Genomic DNA, 16970 nt, shown 5'->3' with positions numbered 1-16970 from the left:
AGAATGGTCCATGCAATGCACTTTCTTTCTTGTTTTTATCTATGACAAGAAATTGATCAAGAGGCTTTTGATCCTGAGTCAAGTCGTTCTTCCCAATCTTGTCTGTCTCTAGCAGCTATCCATTCGTATAATTAATTATCTGCTTATCAAGCCACAGATGAATACTAATTACAACGAGAAAATATGAAATCATATCAAATTCCCGTCATACGCTACATCGAGGTACAAGGGCAGCGCAGATCCCCCTCATGATAAACAGCCAAAAGGGACCCATGACCCGGAGCGTTTTGCTGAAAAAAGAAGCTCCCCCACCAACTAAAAAAGACGTCATGATCGAGCTTTTGGCGTGAAATCGAACTGTGGCGGCATCTGCAGAGAGATGTAGGCCCTGTTTAGCGCCGAGAGGCCCCAGAGCACTGGGTCAAACAAAGCAAAACAGATGACACGGAGCAGCTCCGGACCCAAGACGAGGGATAAGGGGACAAGATATACTGCATGGATTCAAGTCCTCAAATGCAAAAGAGCAGTGCGATATCTTGATGGTTTTCAAGGGTCTTTCAGCTGTCAAAAAAGCAATATAATTCACGTCAATGCAAATCGTATCATAATTGGGCCTCTATCCAAACAAGACAAAACAAGAAAAGAAACATACAGAGACATGATACGATACTCACTTTCACAAGCCTCACCCGTCTCTCAACAGCTTCGAAAAACGTGCATCGGAAACCAACTATTGTCTGTGGTTCCAAGTTTCAACTGACCCCTGCTCTTCTTGCTCTTCCCCGACGCTACCCTGGCCCCGCGAGAACGTCAACCCTGCTGCATAAGCAGACAGTCTGTGCTGGCTGTACGTTCGATCTTGGCAGATCGTCGACTATGATCCAAGATCGAGATGTAAAATATGGCGGACTTCAGGGTCTAGAAACCCCGGGTCCGGAGTCAGGACCTTATCCCGATCATGATTTGTTTAAAACATATCTGAATCGGGAAATCGAGACGATTTAAGCCTTTGAGTCGTTGTATCCATTTAAATGGATGCTTGTGTTTGTGTTTGTCTTTGTAAATGCTCGACTAATCAATAAATCTTGTGCGGTTGAAACGCCAGCTGATCCCATCTCATGTGCATGTACCAACTTGCTGTTGAAAGCAATCAAAACGCCCCCAATGCCCGTAAAAATCACGCACATGTCGTTACTATCATGATTCATATACTTGTTCAACCCCAACTGATCTCTCAAGATCATTGTCCTTTCTCAAATCCTCTTCATCATGGCTTTCTCTACTAACCACAATGAATGAAACAAAAACCACTGCAGCACCGACCCAGTAGGTGAAGCTTGAATATTGTTGGTATTGTAGAATCTCGCCAATCAAAGACAGTGGGATAGTGAGAGAAAGGCCAACTGTCACCACCAAAGGCGTTGTCATGAGCAGGGCGAGAGCCCACGAGATATCGCTGATGAAGGATGATATCGCGTTGAACTAGTTTTTTGTCAGCACCTGTCTCGCTTTCGGCTGGTCAAATGACTTACAATAATGATACCCCAGATTGTACTGTTCGGTGGAAGTTCAAACTGATACGGTTAGTCTGAATAACGTTGAGAGGCACATGCCAACTTACTGGCTCGATGCCTGTCCAATGCAAGATGAAGAAAAGCGGCCAAAGAAGAACGACGTTGAAAACGCCGACGAGCCCAAAGAACATCTGCATATCGACTTTATCCTCATTGGGAACCTTGCGCTTCATCACTGTCACATAGAGACCATAGATGACAGCACTCAGAAGCGCCATTGCATCTCCCATGGCAATCTGCGTAGACGACTTGTGTGGAAATGATCCCCTGTTTTCATCAGCCTTCCCAGCCAAGTCCACCGTCGAGATGAGAATGACACCCGCGAGCGAAGCTGCCACACCCATGATTTTGGCTGTAGAGAAGCGCTCAATGCCAAATAGGGAGCAAAAAATTAGCGTCCAAACGCTACTCGTCGATGTCAGGATTGTTACACTCGCAACGCTGGTATGCTCGAGACAGGCGGATGAGAAGTAGTTGGCCAGGAACCAAAGCATGCAAAACTCGAAGCTCAATACAGCAGTATCCTTGAAGCTCAGCCTCTCGTCAGACGGGGTGGTCTCGGTGCTTCCATAGCCTTGCGCTATCAAGCGATCGGTGGCCTGCTCGTCTTCGCTTCGATGCAGGGATTTTGTATAGTTTGTGCCATGTTTGTAGTCTATCCAGACTTGGTTCGCGTCGTGTCGCAGCCCACGGAATCCGTGCTTTCGTAGGTAGTTGAAGAACTTTGGTATCAAGGAGATTGCGAATATCGAGGTGTTGAGGTAGACAACGAAGAAGGGTTTGTTATACGTCTCGTCGGAGAATATGTACTAAAGACACACATCAGCGCCGGCATCAAAGTCAAGTGTGTTGGGACTCTCACACTGGCAATGAAATTGTACATTGTCCATAGGAAAACCGTTAACAGAAGCAGCGCGAAGCCCACAGTCCTCCGAGCGACGCCACTCAAGCCCAACTTGGCCCTCAATCCAACTGGCGATCTTGATCTTGACTCCAAGAGCGGACTCGAGGGCACAGCCACATCGTCGGTGTCATGTCCATGTTGACGTTCGTGTGTATGCGATGCTTCATCTGAAAGGGCCGACATGGCTGCTGCCATGTACAGAGTTTGAATGCGACCGGCGCCTCAATAGAGTTACCCCAGATAAGGATGCGCGCAACGCAACTTGACCTTGCGCGTTTCGGACCGAGTCGAGTCGTGATAAGCGTTGTATGTAATATCGACGCCACAAGATCTTGGCGAGCAAGATAAAAAGTCGGGTATTGACATAAAAATGCAGGATAGACAAAGGGGAACAATATTGTTTATGTAGTGGCGGATGTCGGACGGATATCGACTATCACGGCTCTTGGTGTTGAGCACGCAATTAATTGAAGCGGGGATATTTAAGTGACTCTTTTTGGGTAATCTTTTGCAATTAATTAAGGTACCTAAAGATAAGGGTTCATTTTTTTTTAAGCCGGTATCGGGGTAAAATGTGATTTATTCCCGACCCCAGTGACATGACATCACCTCGTGATATGGTCAGGTCGTGTAAGTCGTGCAATGCAGCGTGTAACCATATAAATATCACATTGACAGCGAATTATTCCCATGATTGTTCTTGTATAACAATCTTGAATGCTCCTGCTGACCGCTTTGTTAGTAATGGTTATCAAGGTTTTGTTGTTTGGGTAACGCAGCCTGAAAACAACATCGCGTGCTGTAAATAGTCATGTATCAGGAGTCTTATAACGGTTGTCTAGATATTCCGGAGTCCAACTTATCAAGGGCAAAGTATTCTGTTACACAGAACCCTAATTGAATAGGTAGATAAACAATTGAATAAATTCTGTCCTGGCAAACAAGGCAAGAACCCGTGATTGTCAAACTTGATGCAACTTATCGCATACAAGACAAGTCAAGAGCGGAGGCCGATAGAACCAAGTGCCTTTCCGATAAACTAAGTGCCTATACAGGTAAGAAGGAGAGCACCTGGCAGAAGTTTGACAAGGGAGTGTTGAAGAAAGAATAACTTTCATGGAAGGCGAAGAAGTAAGTGGAATAAGGTCGAACCTAAACCTGTTCATATGGAAATACCCAAACTTCACCTTCCTTAGGCTTTTAGGATAGATACCATTTCAAAGGGAATTTTCGATTGTTCGCTTCAAACAGTTCTATCGCTCTCCTCCACACACTCACATCCCAACTATCATCAGCAAAATGGCACGGAAATCTAAGAACAAACGTCCAGTATCCCCTAGGCAGCAGATCATAGAACGAATCAAGAAGTCTAAGGGTTCTAAGGGGTTCCCTGCAAACCAGGCGAACAGATCCACAGGAAATCGGCGAGAGAACACGCTCTCCGTTTTGCACGACGACGGCAGTGTTTTGATTAGCCTCGCGGTCGACGAGACACGCATGCGATCAACATGTTCAAAATGGACAGACCTAACGGAATTAGGAATTGGGCACAAGAGATTCCAAGTCGAAGGTATTGACTTTGGAGAGGAAAAGGCTAAGGACGCCCTTAGAGCCGTCATCGACATCATTCATAGAAAGAACGACGGCCGTCACTATACAGACGCTGGTCCACGCCTCCTGTTCTACTCGATACTCATCCACGAATCCCTTGGAGCACCCCAATATATCCACTATCCAGAGGATGGGGAGCGTGACCTGATCTTCTCCCGATACATCCCGTTCTTTTCGGCTAATAGAATTAAATGGACCGTTACCGACCTGACAGAACAGGCCAAGTACTTGTATCGAGTACGAGACTGGCTATTGCTGGCTGTAGTTGCTCACAAACTCAACCTCGAGCCGGTCCTAGGTCCCATCCGTAAAAATCTGGTCCTATTCTTGGAAGCGGGTCAGAAAGATATGCCTAGTGAGCTGAGGCATGGCTCCATCAAGGACTACGAATGGGCGTTGATACAAGAACTGCGACTGATCAGTAAGACAATAAAAGGCGGGAGAAATTTGGACTTGAAACTGACACATATCTCGGTAGACGACGAAATGCTTGACCAGCGACTGGTGTGCGTCGAAAGGATCTTCCACGCATTACGCCTTCTCTCACATCAAGTCGACTACATGGACAACGGCATATTACCTACCCGAGAAGAGCTTAATATTTACCAAGAGTACAGGGTGGCGGCATGCCCAGAGTGTTACTCAGTCTCCTCAGAGGACTTTCACAGAAAATTCTCAAAGGCAAACCTTTGGCCTCTGTTTGCCAGCTCGTATACCACATATCAGGGCTCAGTCATCGATCTGATTCGTAAGATTCGAAGTATAGAAGAGCATTTGGTCGAGAAATATCAGGCAAAACCTGATATGTCGCCGGGCGAACTTAGAAGGGATTGCAATCAGCTCACACATCTTTACGATCACCTTAGAAACCTTAGAAAAGACCTCCTCCCCTAGTTGCGTTTGAGTGGAGATGAACAAGGGAAAACGTTATTGGGTAGCGGTTGATTTGCTAGTCGCTAACTTGTATTCAAGTCAAGATCATCGATTGAGATTAGCTTAGGAAGAAAAGACCATGGCTTGAGGCTCCATTCCTTTGCCCTCGGCCAGAACTCCCGCCTTTCGTAAGATATTGACTGTATTCTGCACCACCTCAGAGCGGACTCCCTCCGTCTTTGTTGGGAACCTGACCGTCTTGAGCCACTCCCGCGCATCAGGCTCCGTGTAGCCAAGGTTGCTCGAGATGTATGCCACAGACTCTTCCTGGTTCTCGTTAAAGTATTCTATGCCCTGGTCCAACTTGCTAAACAGATCCCTCACGCGAGCATCCAAGCCATTCTGTGTCAACTTTGTCGAAGCAACAATCTTCCAGCTGCTCCAGGGCGTGTAGATCTCACCGACACGACGGATCTCACCAGAGTCGTAGAACTTCTTGGACGTGAAATGCTCCCACATGAAAAAGTCGGCCTCACCGCTGTTGACGGCGTTGCGCAGGTTCTCAAAGGTGTTGAGGACTGCAGTATCGCTAAAGGGCTTTGCTGCGGCACCAGGGGTCAGCCAGCCTTGCTGGTCGGCCAGGACGAAGCCCATCACGTAGCTTCCTGAGCCAATTCGTGAAACGCCAATCTTGCCGCCCTTGAGAGAGTCGACAGATGTGATTTCAGGACGCTTTGCGCCTGTAGAGATAGCCCAGCCTGAGGTTCTCAGTCAGTAGTGAGGTTACTGTTATAGGATGGCGAAAGCTTACATAGGGGAGTCTCGACATAAGTTCCCACAAGACGATATCCACCATCTCCTTCCACGCCCTCCTTTCCCAGACCCGCAATCCAACCTTCAGTCAGTCCAACAGCTACATCAATCTCTCCAGATCGAATGGCGGTGACCATGTGGCCTGTGCCGGAAGGAAAGGGAATGAGAGTTGCCTCGAGGCCAAAGTGCTTCTGGGCGAAGTAGAGGGGAGTTGAGAAATGCTCTGGCACGAAGCCTATGCGGAGAGGAGAGGAGGACATATTGACGATATACTAACTGATCAATGGATGTCTGGTAGAATGGGCCAAGATGTATTGGTTGTTTATAAAGGTCAAGACTTGATAGCCAAGGTCAACTACCGGAGCGGGGGTGGACCGGCTGCGGGGTTTACGGCCCCACCGGACGCTTGTGACGGAGGTTTTTGACTTTGACTTTCATGATGACCTCAATGTTCATACACCGATTTGGAAGTATTGATACTGTTCGACGCTGGAGCGACTGAGTGTCTAATAAAGTTACACTTGAGTTCTTTGGTTTTTCAACGTAAACTTGTAAACTTGAGTGCATACGAGTCTCATGTCGAATTTACTTAGCAGTGTTTGCTAATTTAATGCTTGGCTAAAGTTATAACAAAGAACTTTTGATGAATGCGAGCGAACACAATATCAAACCGAGTACAATACAGTGAACCTGATATTAATACGCGTATAGCCATTGCACGGTCGCAGGCCACGCAAGTGTTTCTGTACTTGCACAGCCCTACAGAGAGGCTCAATCAAGTTACAGGGGTCTTTTAACCCCTGGATCGACCAGGATAGCGCCTTTTATTTTTGGCGTTTGTCCAAGTAGCTTAGTCACTTTGTTGAGCATTTTCGCGCCTCAGCTACTAGACTAGTCTAGTAGTCTCTTTCCCTCCCTTGATTATCTCGACCTGTTCATCTTACACTTGGTCGTCTTTTTGTCATCTCTTGTACCATTTATTAATATTTAACCACAATGCCCCCCGTTTGAGTCCTTCTTTACTTCTTGTGCCGTCAAGATGCCATCCAAGTATCAGCCCGTCTCCAATGAGGATGTCGAGTTAGAGTCGCATTTGGATGCACCCTTGCTCGATCTGGATCCCCTTGAAGATGACGCAGACAACCGCAATAATACCTTTCACCCTCGCTCTGAGCCAGTTCCCAGTTATCAGTCCTCGCGATGGGTTGTTCGATCGCCCAAGCAGATTGTTATTCTGGTTTCCTTTATCAAGTTTGCGGTCGTTTTGAGCGGCATGCTGCTAATGTTGCCCACTGCACGTCTGATTGAAGACATGTTTTGCCATATACATTACAATGATACATCGGCGGATATCATCGATGAGATGAAATGCAAGGTTGATGAGGTGCAGTCTCAATTGGGGTATTTGTATGGCTGGAACGGACTCGTTACTTCGCTCATTGGTGAGTATTACCTGAACTAATTCGTCTTATTTCACTAACAATCCATTCAGGTCTTATTGTAGCTTTTCCTTATGGAACCATGTCTGATAAAATTGGTCGCAAACCAACAATCATGTTTGCTTGGGTCGGTATCGCTGTTTGCTTCCTCTTTGCTCCTTTCAGCATCAAGGCCTTCCAGGGCTCTCTCCGGGACAGGCCCTACATTTTAGTACTGGGAGGCTTTTTTCAAGTCTTTGGCGGTGGTGTCCCAGTGTTGATGTCTACACTCTACTCGATTGCCGCTGATGTCAGCACCGAAGAAAACAAGTAGGTAAATGCCAAAGCTTTCCGAGTAATCTTTCACTGACACAACATACAGGGCGAAGCACTTTTTGTGGTCTGCTTTTGGTGCCACGGCGGGAGGTATCAGTGGTCCTGCCATTGCTGGTATTCTGATGAACAAGTACGGCCCTTGGCTTCCCATATATCTCGTCTTGTTCACAGTTCCCATTATCATGGGCATCCTTATTCTCCTTCCCGAAACCTTGACTGTTAATGTCAAGAAACAGCAAGCCCAGAATGGCAAAAGGACACCGAATACTCTGAAGGAGCATTTATCAGATGGCGCCAAAGATCTCAAGCACTCGCTCAACATGCTTAAGAACGTGAGCGTCGCTATGATTCTTATCACATTCTTTATACAAAATGCGCGCTACGCGGCTTACACGACGACCATGAGTCAGTACATCAGCAAACACTTTGAATGGAAAATGGCCGATGTAAGCCTGATCCTCTCTCCTTTGGGTATCCTCGATCTGGTCATTCTAGCTGGTCTGCCAAAAGTTGGAGATAGGCTCATGTCGCCTCGATTTCGCATGACAGCATTCGGCAAAGACTTGTTCTTAACGCGCATCTCAACTGTGATGCTTGTCCTCGGAGCATTCTGGCAAGGATTGAGCCACAGCGTAGTCATGTTCTTCTTTGGTCTCTTTATCGAGACCTTTGGCGCTGCCACGGGTCCGCTTGCCCGCGCAACAGTTACACACTACGTGCAGCCTGAGTACACGGCTCGATTGTACGCTTTGATAGGCATGATTGAAGTAGTGGGCTCGTTTATCGCCGGACCAGTGTTGGCTTGGTGTTTTGATCAAGGGCTGAAGCGAAAAGGAATATGGATCGGACTGCCATGGTTTTACATATCATTCCTGTGCTTTATCGCATTGGTGGGTCTTTACTTTGTTGAACCGCCCAAGAAGCGTCCAAGGGAAGAAGAAGTGGTCGATAATGAGGGATACGAGACGGATGATTATATGCCTGATGATCCCCTGAGACTTCGATGATTGACTTGGTGTTGGGTCTTGAAAATATGTCTTTGCCATTTGCATTTTAAAATACCCAAATAAATAACTTATACATTGTCAATTTACAACTGTCGTTATTAGTCTTTATCTAAGCGCAATCTCACGATTGTAAGGATCTGATATTGGCTAATACTCCCCCAGATAGTCTGGACTCTCTAGAGCTAGACGCTAAGCTTATCATTCAACCTTGTTCACCTTCCGAATAGGGACATGTCAAGAGGGTACTTTTGCAAGGCGTCGCAATTCCTTCTACAAATCACAAATTAAAGCCGAAATCGCAGACAGTTCTCCTTATGGATCTGATCCTTCTTTTCGGACTTTATTCGTCCGAATTGATTGAATGCTGACGGCTTCCTCAGAGAACGACATAGCCTGGCCTTTTAAGTCTTACGCCTCCTTTCTTTACCAGGAAGAGAGAAAATACGGCAAGATATTCGATGTTTAAGACTGTTTACCTGCATGTTTAAAAGGCATGTTAATTGATGCACATGCAGGGTGTACCACACGGTCGGATCACAGAAAAGCAACGCCGCAGTCCGGCATCAACATTTCCTCTTTGAGGTGCTGCAGGACGGCCAAGACTAGAGTACTTATCCCAAGCCTTGGCTTCTCTCTGTCTGTGAGAAACATTTGACCTTCATCTATCATGGGTGATTACAATTCAACTGCTTGTGACGATGGTCTCTTTGGACCCAGCGTTTGGACAAAGGGATGTCGTGGCGGATTTGACTTTACTTGTGAGAACAGAATATCACTGCCGATCAAATTGGACTGTTTGGCTGACCATTACCAGTGTCCTTCCAAGAAAGTATCCTTAGTATAGTTCCATCTGCTGTGTTTCTCGCAATCGCTGGCCCCCGAGCATACTATCTTTTCAAGACTCCAGACAAGGCAAAGCGTCACGCGACTTATACGCCCAAACTTGTAAGACTTATCCTGAAGATTAGTTTGCTTTGACTTATACCGATCCAACAGATTACATCGGCTACATATGCAGTTTTACAGGTCGCCCTATTGGCCTTGGTATCCTCCGCAAAGAAGCTCAACACACGCTTCTCCCTCGCTGCGGCCATACTAAACCTTCTAGCTTCCTTTTCGATTGTTCTGTTAACCCATGTGGAGCATGTCAAGTCTGTCCGACCATCATTCGTGCTAACAGCATATCTTTTTGTTACGCTGCTGTTTGACGCCGCACGACTACGCACAGAATGGCTCGTGTCACTCAATATCGCCTATGCCGCGACTTTATCTGCTTCAGCAGTTTTCAAGCTAGCATTGTTAGTCTTGGAGACGGTTGAAAAGCGAAAGATCTTGATTCCCAGCGACAGACCCGTCTCCAAGGAGAGTACAAGTGGTCCTTTCAGTCGTGGTTTCTTTGTCTGGTTGAATTCGTTGCTCATCTCCGGTTGGGCTACAGTCTTGACCAACAATGATTTGCCTAAAATCTACGAAAAGCTATCATCGGAGAAACTTGCAGTCAGGTTCAGTAAAGCTTGGAAGAGAGGTGTGTTAATACCCATGGCTGGAAATCCTGTGCACTAACACAAGGCTATAGCATCTTCATCGAGCAAGAAGCCGTCCCTTTTCAAGACGACTGTCAGTGTTTTGAGATGGGAGCTTTTGGGCATTATACCACCTCGTATCGGAATGATTGCTCTGAGCATCTCTCAACCTTTTCTCGTCAGCAATGCGCTCCGGTTCTTGACTATGCCTGCATCCGAGTCTACCACCAACTTGGGCTACGGCTTGATCGGCGCCTTTGCTTTTGTCTTTATAGGTTCTGCAGTATGACTATTTACATTTGTAATTGATTTGAGCTGACCATCTTATGTAGATACTCACAGCGTGGTATGAACATTTAACCTTCAGGGCTGGTGCCATGGTCCGCGGTGGTCTTATCGCCATGATTTACAGCAAGATGATGAAGCTTCCCATAGACGACCTTGCTGAGTCTTCAGCTGTGACACTTATGGGTAATGATGTCGAGACACTCATCGAGAAGCTTCACTTCCTCCTGGTAGAGTCTTGGGCAAACACTCTCACTGTAGCCATTGCCATGTACATGTTGGCAGCCCAACTCGGCGCTGTTTGCGTTGCGCCCATCGTCACAGGAATTAGTGAGTCCGGTTGTTTCTGATCTGGTCACTAATACTAACCTTTTAGTTTGTTTATTCCTCACAGGTTCAATCGGAAAGATGATGGTTTCACGTCAGATCATGTATCAAAAGGCTACCCAGGACCGCATAAACCTCACCAACGAAGTCCTCAGCTCTATGAAACCAGTCAAGATGCTCGGACTATCAGAGAGATTCCAGAGCCTCATTTCTCAAAAGCGGGATAATGAAATCAGTACAGGAAAGCACTATCGTCTGATTAATGTTTACCTCAACATGATTAGTAAGTCGATGCCGGGTCTTGTAACTGATGTTCTTTACTTATTTGCCTGTAGCAAACTGCAATATCGGTATGACCGAAGCCATCACATTTGGAGCATATGCCATCGCAGCAAAACTTGGAAACGGCCAGCCCTTCTCTGCAGCACAAGCTATTACAGCTTTGTCAATCCTCGGCGTCATGATGGATCCCCTCTCACATCTTCTTGGAAGCATTCCTGGATCATTCTCGGTCTTTGGGTGTTTCACAAGAATGGAGGATTTCCTCAAATTGGAAGAAAGAGTTGATCGTCGTCAGATTCAAGGTCGTTGTAAAGAAGCCTCTAGGTCGTCTCAAGAAAGCTCGCGGGCTTTGCAGGAAACTTTCCGATCAACAGCTATGAAAGAAATCCAGGTTGGGGCTGACGGAAGCAGAATCTTAATAGCGGACGGTAACTTCAACTGGGGTGAAAAGGCAGTTCTTCAGGATATCAGCACTTCTTTTCCGGGCCACAAGGATGGTTCTCTTACTATGCTGGTTGGGCCGGTTGGTTCAGGAAAATCAAGTTTACTAAAGGCCATCTTGGGCGAAACGACGTCTTCTAATGGCAGCGTATCCTTAAATGCGTCAGAAGTAGCCTTTTGCGATCAGACTCCCTGGGTTATGAACGCTACTATCCGCGCCAACATCATCGCAGAGTCCAAGGGATATGACAGCGCCTGGTTCGATACAGTTGTTAGTGCTTGTGATCTGACCATCGACCTGGGGCGACTTCCTGAAGGGGATCTCACTCAGGTTGGAGAGCAGGGTGTCAAATTGAGTGGAGGACAAAAGCAGAGAATCGCCATCGCCCGTGCGGTGTACTCGAGGAAACATATTGCCATTTTTGATGATGTTTTTAGTGGTCTTGACAAGGTTACCGAGCAGGTCATCTTTACTCAAGTCTTTGGAAAGGATGGTCTTCTTCGAAAGAACGGGACCACCACTATCTTGGCTACTCATGCCGGTAAGTTTTACCATTAGAGTGACGCTCTCGTCAACTGACATTGTGTAGTGAATAGACTCCCTGAGTCCGATTTTGTGGTTGTTCTTGACAAGAGCGGAAAACTCATAGAACAAGGCACATATTCTGACCTTCGATCTGGATATGGATACATTCACAGCCTTGACATCTCAAACCACGACGAACACGATGGTCAGACTCAAACTGAGTCTCAGAACCAATCCGAGAAGGATAGAACAGACACAAAGGCTCAAACTCAGGACGTAGAGCCTACTGAGGTCCCCAGTGACAGAAGTGTTTTTATGTACTACTTCAACTCCAACGGATTGCACAACATGATCCTCCAAGCAGTCCTCATTGCCAGCGCAGGAGTCCTGACAGCCTTTCGATGTGGGTGTTTACTCAATAGGGTTGAAAGCTTGCAGCTGACTTTGAATAGATGTTTGGGTTACTTGGTGGGGTGATGGAAAGGGGCGTGCCAGTACAGACGTTGGATACTGGCTCAGCATCTATGCGGTCATGTCTCTCTTTGAAGGATTGCTTATTACGGCTGCTATTGCGTAAGTTCTGTTGATACAATTGTATGACCTTGACTGACGGTTTATTAGAATGTTCCTATTAGTTTGTGCGCCTATCAGTGGGAAAGTGCTGCATTCACGACTCTTGAAGGCTGCTATAAGGTATTGAGCCCCAGACACTTGATCACACATAGAAACTTACTGATAATTCCAGCGCACCTTTGTCGTTTCTCAACAATAGCGAGGCGGGTTCTCTTATCAACAGGTACGGCTGATTCTCCAGAGATTGTATCACTACTAACTCTTCCCAGATTCAGCCAAGATTTGCGCCATGTCGACATTATTCTCCCCATAGCTTGTTCAATCTTTCTCTTTGGTACATACTCCTCACCCCAGAAATGAAATCTCCGGTGTGGTTAACATCATCTCAGAGGTCGCTGCGTGCTTCGGTGCTGCTGGTTTGGCTATGGCAGCCGTGAGTTGGTTTGCCACCTCAATTCCCTTTGTCGTGGTCGTTCTGGTACTCATTCAACGATTCTATGTCCGAACTTCCAAACAACTTCGTCTCTTAGAGTAAGGAACACATCATAAGTAAATTTTCGTGTAGTTACTGACATCGTTCAGGATTGAGCACAAAGCTCCTCTTTTTTCGCATTTCCTCGAGACCATCAATGGTCTCGCCACTATTCGTGCTTTCGGCTGGACGCAACCGTACACTGACAAGGTCCTAACTCGCATTGACGATGCTCAGAAGCCATCGTACTTACTCAACTGTATTCAGCGATGGCTTACTCTAGTTCTGGATATGGTTGTCGCGTTTTTGACGATTATCCTTGTTATCTTTGCTGTCACGCTTCGCGAAAAAATTAACCCTTCGCTTCTAGGCATTGCGCTGGTCAACATGATGAGGCTTGGTACCAACATGAAGGGCATTGTTCTAAACTGGTCAATCCTTGAGACTTCGTTAGGTGCTATTGCGCGTATTCGCATGTTTTGCTCTTCTGCGCCCAGCGAGGAGAGACCAGGGGAGAGCAACAACCCAGGAGACAGTTGGCCGAGAGAAGGGGGTCTGAAAGTCAAGAACGTAGATGTTCAATATGAGTAAGGGTCATCTTTCAAGGGTTTACTTTCGCAAAGCTAACTTGATAGACACACAACTGAGCCTGTGCTACGCGGTCTTTCATTCAGCCTCAAGCCTGGTGAGAAACTCGGCATATGTGGTCGAAGCGGCAGTGGAAAGAGCTCTTTCATTCAAGCCTTACTCCGAATGGCTGAAGTCGTTCATGGTAAGATCACTCTTGATGGAGAGGACATCTCTGTTATACCTAGACATCTCATCCGCCAACGCTTGAGTTGCTTGACCCAGGATCCTTTCGTCTTTGGAGACAGCATCAGAGCTAACCTCGACCCTTGCAACGTATCATCGGACAACGAGATCAGAAACGTATTGGAGCGTGTGGGGATTTTGTCCGTTATTCAAGCCAAGATTGACAACAACAAAGACTTCCTTGGTGAGAAGATGGACGAGAACTTCTTGTCTCACGGCCAACGACAATTGTTCTGCCTTGCAAGAGCTCTTCTTAAGAAAAGCTCCTTGCTTATCCTAGATGAGCCAACAAGCAGGTACTTCACTTTTACCATCCCCTCGTATCTCGTTATATTACTTACATTGTTTGCAGCGTCGATACACAGACAGACGCCAGGATGCAGGAAGTTATTCGCACAGAATTCTCAGATTGTACCATCATTATGATCGCCCACCGTATTGATACGCTGCTTGACTTTGACAAGGTTGCTGTTCTGGATAGGGGCTCTCTTGTGGAGTTTGGAGCACCACAGGAGTTGTTGGCGGATGCGGGTGGTGCTTTTACGAAATTGTATCGTGCGAACAAAGGGAAGAAGACGGAGGGCTAAATCGTTGTGATGCAGTATAATATTTTTGTGAATGGAGTTTCATTTCTCTTTCGTTTTTTTATCACCGACCAATAAAGCCAGTGATGCACGTATCAGTACATCATGCTCTCTGAATGGGACTTTGTATTGTGTCAAGATTTATTCAGTAGCCTTTCACAAACAGTGTCAACAGTAACAACGTCACTCAGTCAGACTTTTGCTATCCAGCTGTCAAATTATATAAGAAGAATCTTCCCAGTGTCCTTTTGTCAAGGCTGTAGAACGAGATATTCCAATAGAGCGTTCTCCCCACTAACGTTTCAAGCTATCACTCATAACTGACTACATTAGATGTGTCGAGGATTTATATTCTGGGCTCATTGCCCCAACTGCTGGGCTCAGCATGAGGTGTCAAGAGCGTTCTGTCCAATGTGCAGTGAAGCCGAGAATGCAGAGATACCTTCATACGGAGCTTGCAGAGAGGGCATAGCATGGCGATTTCGACAGATACGGTCCACTGGATGGTACTTACATCGATACTGCGTGGAATGCAGACGTTATTGCGGGCGTGGAGCGTTGAGGCGCAGCGAACGTTTGCTCAGAAGAGAGGATGCAATGGGGCGCGCAGTGAGAACTCATCGTCTGGTGGTTGCTCCGACACTTTTTAATAGGAGAACTCAGGGTGGTGAGAACAGAACGGATTCAGAAGAATGAACTTGATAGATGGAAATTTAGCGGAGATAGTTCATACTCCAACTAATGTTGTTTACCAATATCTAATGCGTTTGTTGCCGTATGTTTGATGTCAAGTAACTTAGTGTTCCGCCTTTGTAACATGAACAAACCCGACATCAAGTTGTTCATTGTCCTCTATATTTCATTGCTGCATTGTTGAACTTAGTAAACAAGTTCACTCGACCTGAAGAAAACAATGAGCCTGACGAACAAGGACATCGCTTCTTTCCTTCGTTCGCAAGTAGACGTTCTGCTGAACTCAGGTACCGTTCAGGGCGCTCATTCCCATTTGAACTCTCTGTGACTTCCAACAGTTCCGATATAAGAATGGCTTGCAGGACTGCTATATTTCCGGTTTCCATCTCTACACTTTTTCTGCAACTCATCAAGGTTAACATCCATCAGTAACTAAAACCACCAACTCAGAAACAACTCTATTTTTCTAACAAAACAAACCAAGAATTCAGTACCGTCAAAATGTCTGAAGTCAAGAAGATTTGGCACCGCACCTGCGTCGTCTGCAAGAATGTCGAGCAGGTCGAGTACCTCAACATGAGCAAAACCCAGCGCGATGAGCCCAAGAAGAAGGAAGCCAAGACTGTAGTCCACACTGACTGCCCGGACGAATTCCTCGAGGATGCCATCGCAAACTACCGATGTCGAGCGTGTCGTTCTGCAATGACCATCGAGAGCCAGAAGCTTCAAAACACGATTATGGAACGTCTAGGACGTGAGCAGAAGTAAGTCTTTCGATGTGGGCACAAGGACTATGGGGTAAGACTAACGGGTAGTAACAGACAAGAAAGAAGTAGCAGCGAGGAGGAACATTGGACAGCGTCAGAGGTTTCAAAGCATCAGGTGTAAGAATGTGTTTGGTTTGGTTGTATCATGGTACAACACCAGAATAAAGTATCACAAGTTGCCTTTCATGTGTTTTCCGCCTTTGCCACAAGTTTAAATGTGACTCAAGTTTAAATTCCGAATGAAGCACAGAAGCTGCTGTGGTTGAAAACGTAAAATGTAGTCAATAATATACTGCCTCTTCAAAGCGTTTGTTATCAGTGAATCAAATAACTCGTTTATTTTCATCCACCTCTTTGTCAAGCATAAATATCAACCACCCTTTATTCTCTTTTCTCTTTTACTCTTCAATACCTACCCAATATATAAACGAGAACAACATCCTCTCCTTCCACTACCTTTAGTTTACCAACACCTTTGATTCCCAACTATTTGCCTGCCACCGTCAACCCCCTCGAAAATGTGTCAAACTCTCGTTTTCTATAAAACGTGCGCGCACTGCGAAGTAAAATACCGCCTCTAGGAAACAGCGAGATTTCTTCCTGACTGCGACGGCTGCGAAACTTACGGCCGAGGCGCCTGCAACGAAGGCGTTACCCTGGCCCTGGAGCCTCACTCGGACGATAACATGAGGACGTATGTTTGCGATGAGTGCGAGTTTTATATAAGGCGTCATCAGGCCATGATATGGCTTCAAAGGTTAAGGCTCTGGGATAGATGACGGTATACTGCACCAGCGCCCACTATAGGTGCTGGGAGGGAGGATACGGACAACGATGAAGTTGTGGTTGTCACGATAACTCGGCTTTTGGGAGACGGTGCAAGAGGATCTGATAACGGTTCTTCTGTCTGAAGGCTATAAATAGCTGTCCTGCAACTATCATCAAACATGTCGCTCTATCATGTTCTCCCATCAAGTATGAGAAACTGTTTCCACTGCTTATGCACGAATGCTAATAGTGTTTCATAGGAATCCTCCATCTCATACCACACCCACAGCTCCCATGCGTTGTATGAGATAGCCGAATTATCAACAGAACTGATTTTGACTCGTCTTATTATCATATCATTCGATGAACTTGATAGAATC

The 16970-nt window shown here is 46.3% G+C and overlaps 6 protein-coding genes across 6 annotated transcripts; 4 read left to right on the top strand and 2 right to left on the bottom strand.

Moving 5' to 3' along the window:
• Positions 1–1197: 1197 nt before the first annotated feature.
• FSST1_011796 (DMT family transporter) lies at positions 1198–2673 on the bottom strand (the record flags this gene model as incomplete). Its single annotated transcript, XM_083234962.1, has 4 exons — positions 1198–1482; positions 1533–1574; positions 1622–2383; positions 2437–2673. 4 exons carry the CDS (start codon positions 2671–2673, stop codon positions 1198–1200), a joined length of 1326 nt encoding a protein of 441 aa, XP_083081492.1.
• A 1104-nt stretch (positions 2674–3777) lies between these two features.
• FSST1_011795 (uncharacterized protein) lies at positions 3778–4983 on the top strand (the record flags this gene model as incomplete). Its single annotated transcript, XM_083234961.1, has 2 exons — positions 3778–4510; positions 4568–4983. The coding sequence occupies 2 exons, from the start codon at positions 3778–3780 to the stop codon at positions 4981–4983; spliced, it is 1149 nt and encodes a 382-aa protein (XP_083081491.1).
• A 102-nt stretch (positions 4984–5085) lies between these two features.
• On the bottom strand, positions 5086–6035 carry FSST1_011794 (substrate-binding domain-containing protein; the record flags this gene model as incomplete). The annotated part of the gene is made up of 2 exons (XM_083234959.1): positions 5086–5720; positions 5774–6035. 2 exons carry the CDS (start codon positions 6033–6035, stop codon positions 5086–5088), a joined length of 897 nt encoding a protein of 298 aa, XP_083081490.1.
• Positions 6036–6814: 779 nt separating this feature from the next.
• On the top strand, positions 6815–8536 carry FSST1_011793 (major facilitator superfamily domain-containing protein; the record flags this gene model as incomplete). Its single annotated transcript, XM_083234958.1, has 3 exons — positions 6815–7217; positions 7268–7523; positions 7576–8536. The coding sequence occupies 3 exons, from the start codon at positions 6815–6817 to the stop codon at positions 8534–8536; spliced, it is 1620 nt and encodes a 539-aa protein (XP_083081489.1).
• Positions 8537–9203: 667 nt separating this feature from the next.
• Positions 9204–14365, top strand: FSST1_011792 (P-loop containing nucleoside triphosphate hydrolase protein; the record flags this gene model as incomplete). The annotated part of the gene is made up of 16 exons (XM_083234957.1): positions 9204–9294; positions 9351–9481; positions 9533–10061; positions 10113–10342; positions 10392–10674; positions 10721–10954; positions 11007–11936; positions 11985–12323; positions 12373–12493; positions 12542–12613; positions 12666–12716; positions 12763–12827; positions 12883–13024; positions 13076–13552; positions 13601–14074; positions 14131–14365. 16 exons carry the CDS (start codon positions 9204–9206, stop codon positions 14363–14365), a joined length of 4404 nt encoding a protein of 1467 aa, XP_083081488.1.
• Positions 14366–15556: 1191 nt separating this feature from the next.
• On the top strand, positions 15557–15943 carry FSST1_011791 (uncharacterized protein; the record flags this gene model as incomplete). The annotated part of the gene is made up of 2 exons (XM_083234956.1): positions 15557–15819; positions 15877–15943. The coding sequence occupies 2 exons, from the start codon at positions 15557–15559 to the stop codon at positions 15941–15943; spliced, it is 330 nt and encodes a 109-aa protein (XP_083081487.1).
• Positions 15944–16970: the final 1027 nt, after the last annotated feature.

The sequence above is a fragment of the Fusarium sambucinum genome, chromosome III (genome assembly GCF_050947815.1).
Source record: "Fusarium sambucinum isolate potato_lamoka chromosome III, whole genome shotgun sequence".
In the NCBI taxonomy this organism is placed as follows: domain Eukaryota; kingdom Fungi; phylum Ascomycota; class Sordariomycetes; order Hypocreales; family Nectriaceae; genus Fusarium; species Fusarium sambucinum.
The sequence above is the reverse complement of the archived record's forward strand: the minus strand, read 5'-3'. Positions and strand labels throughout refer to the sequence as shown.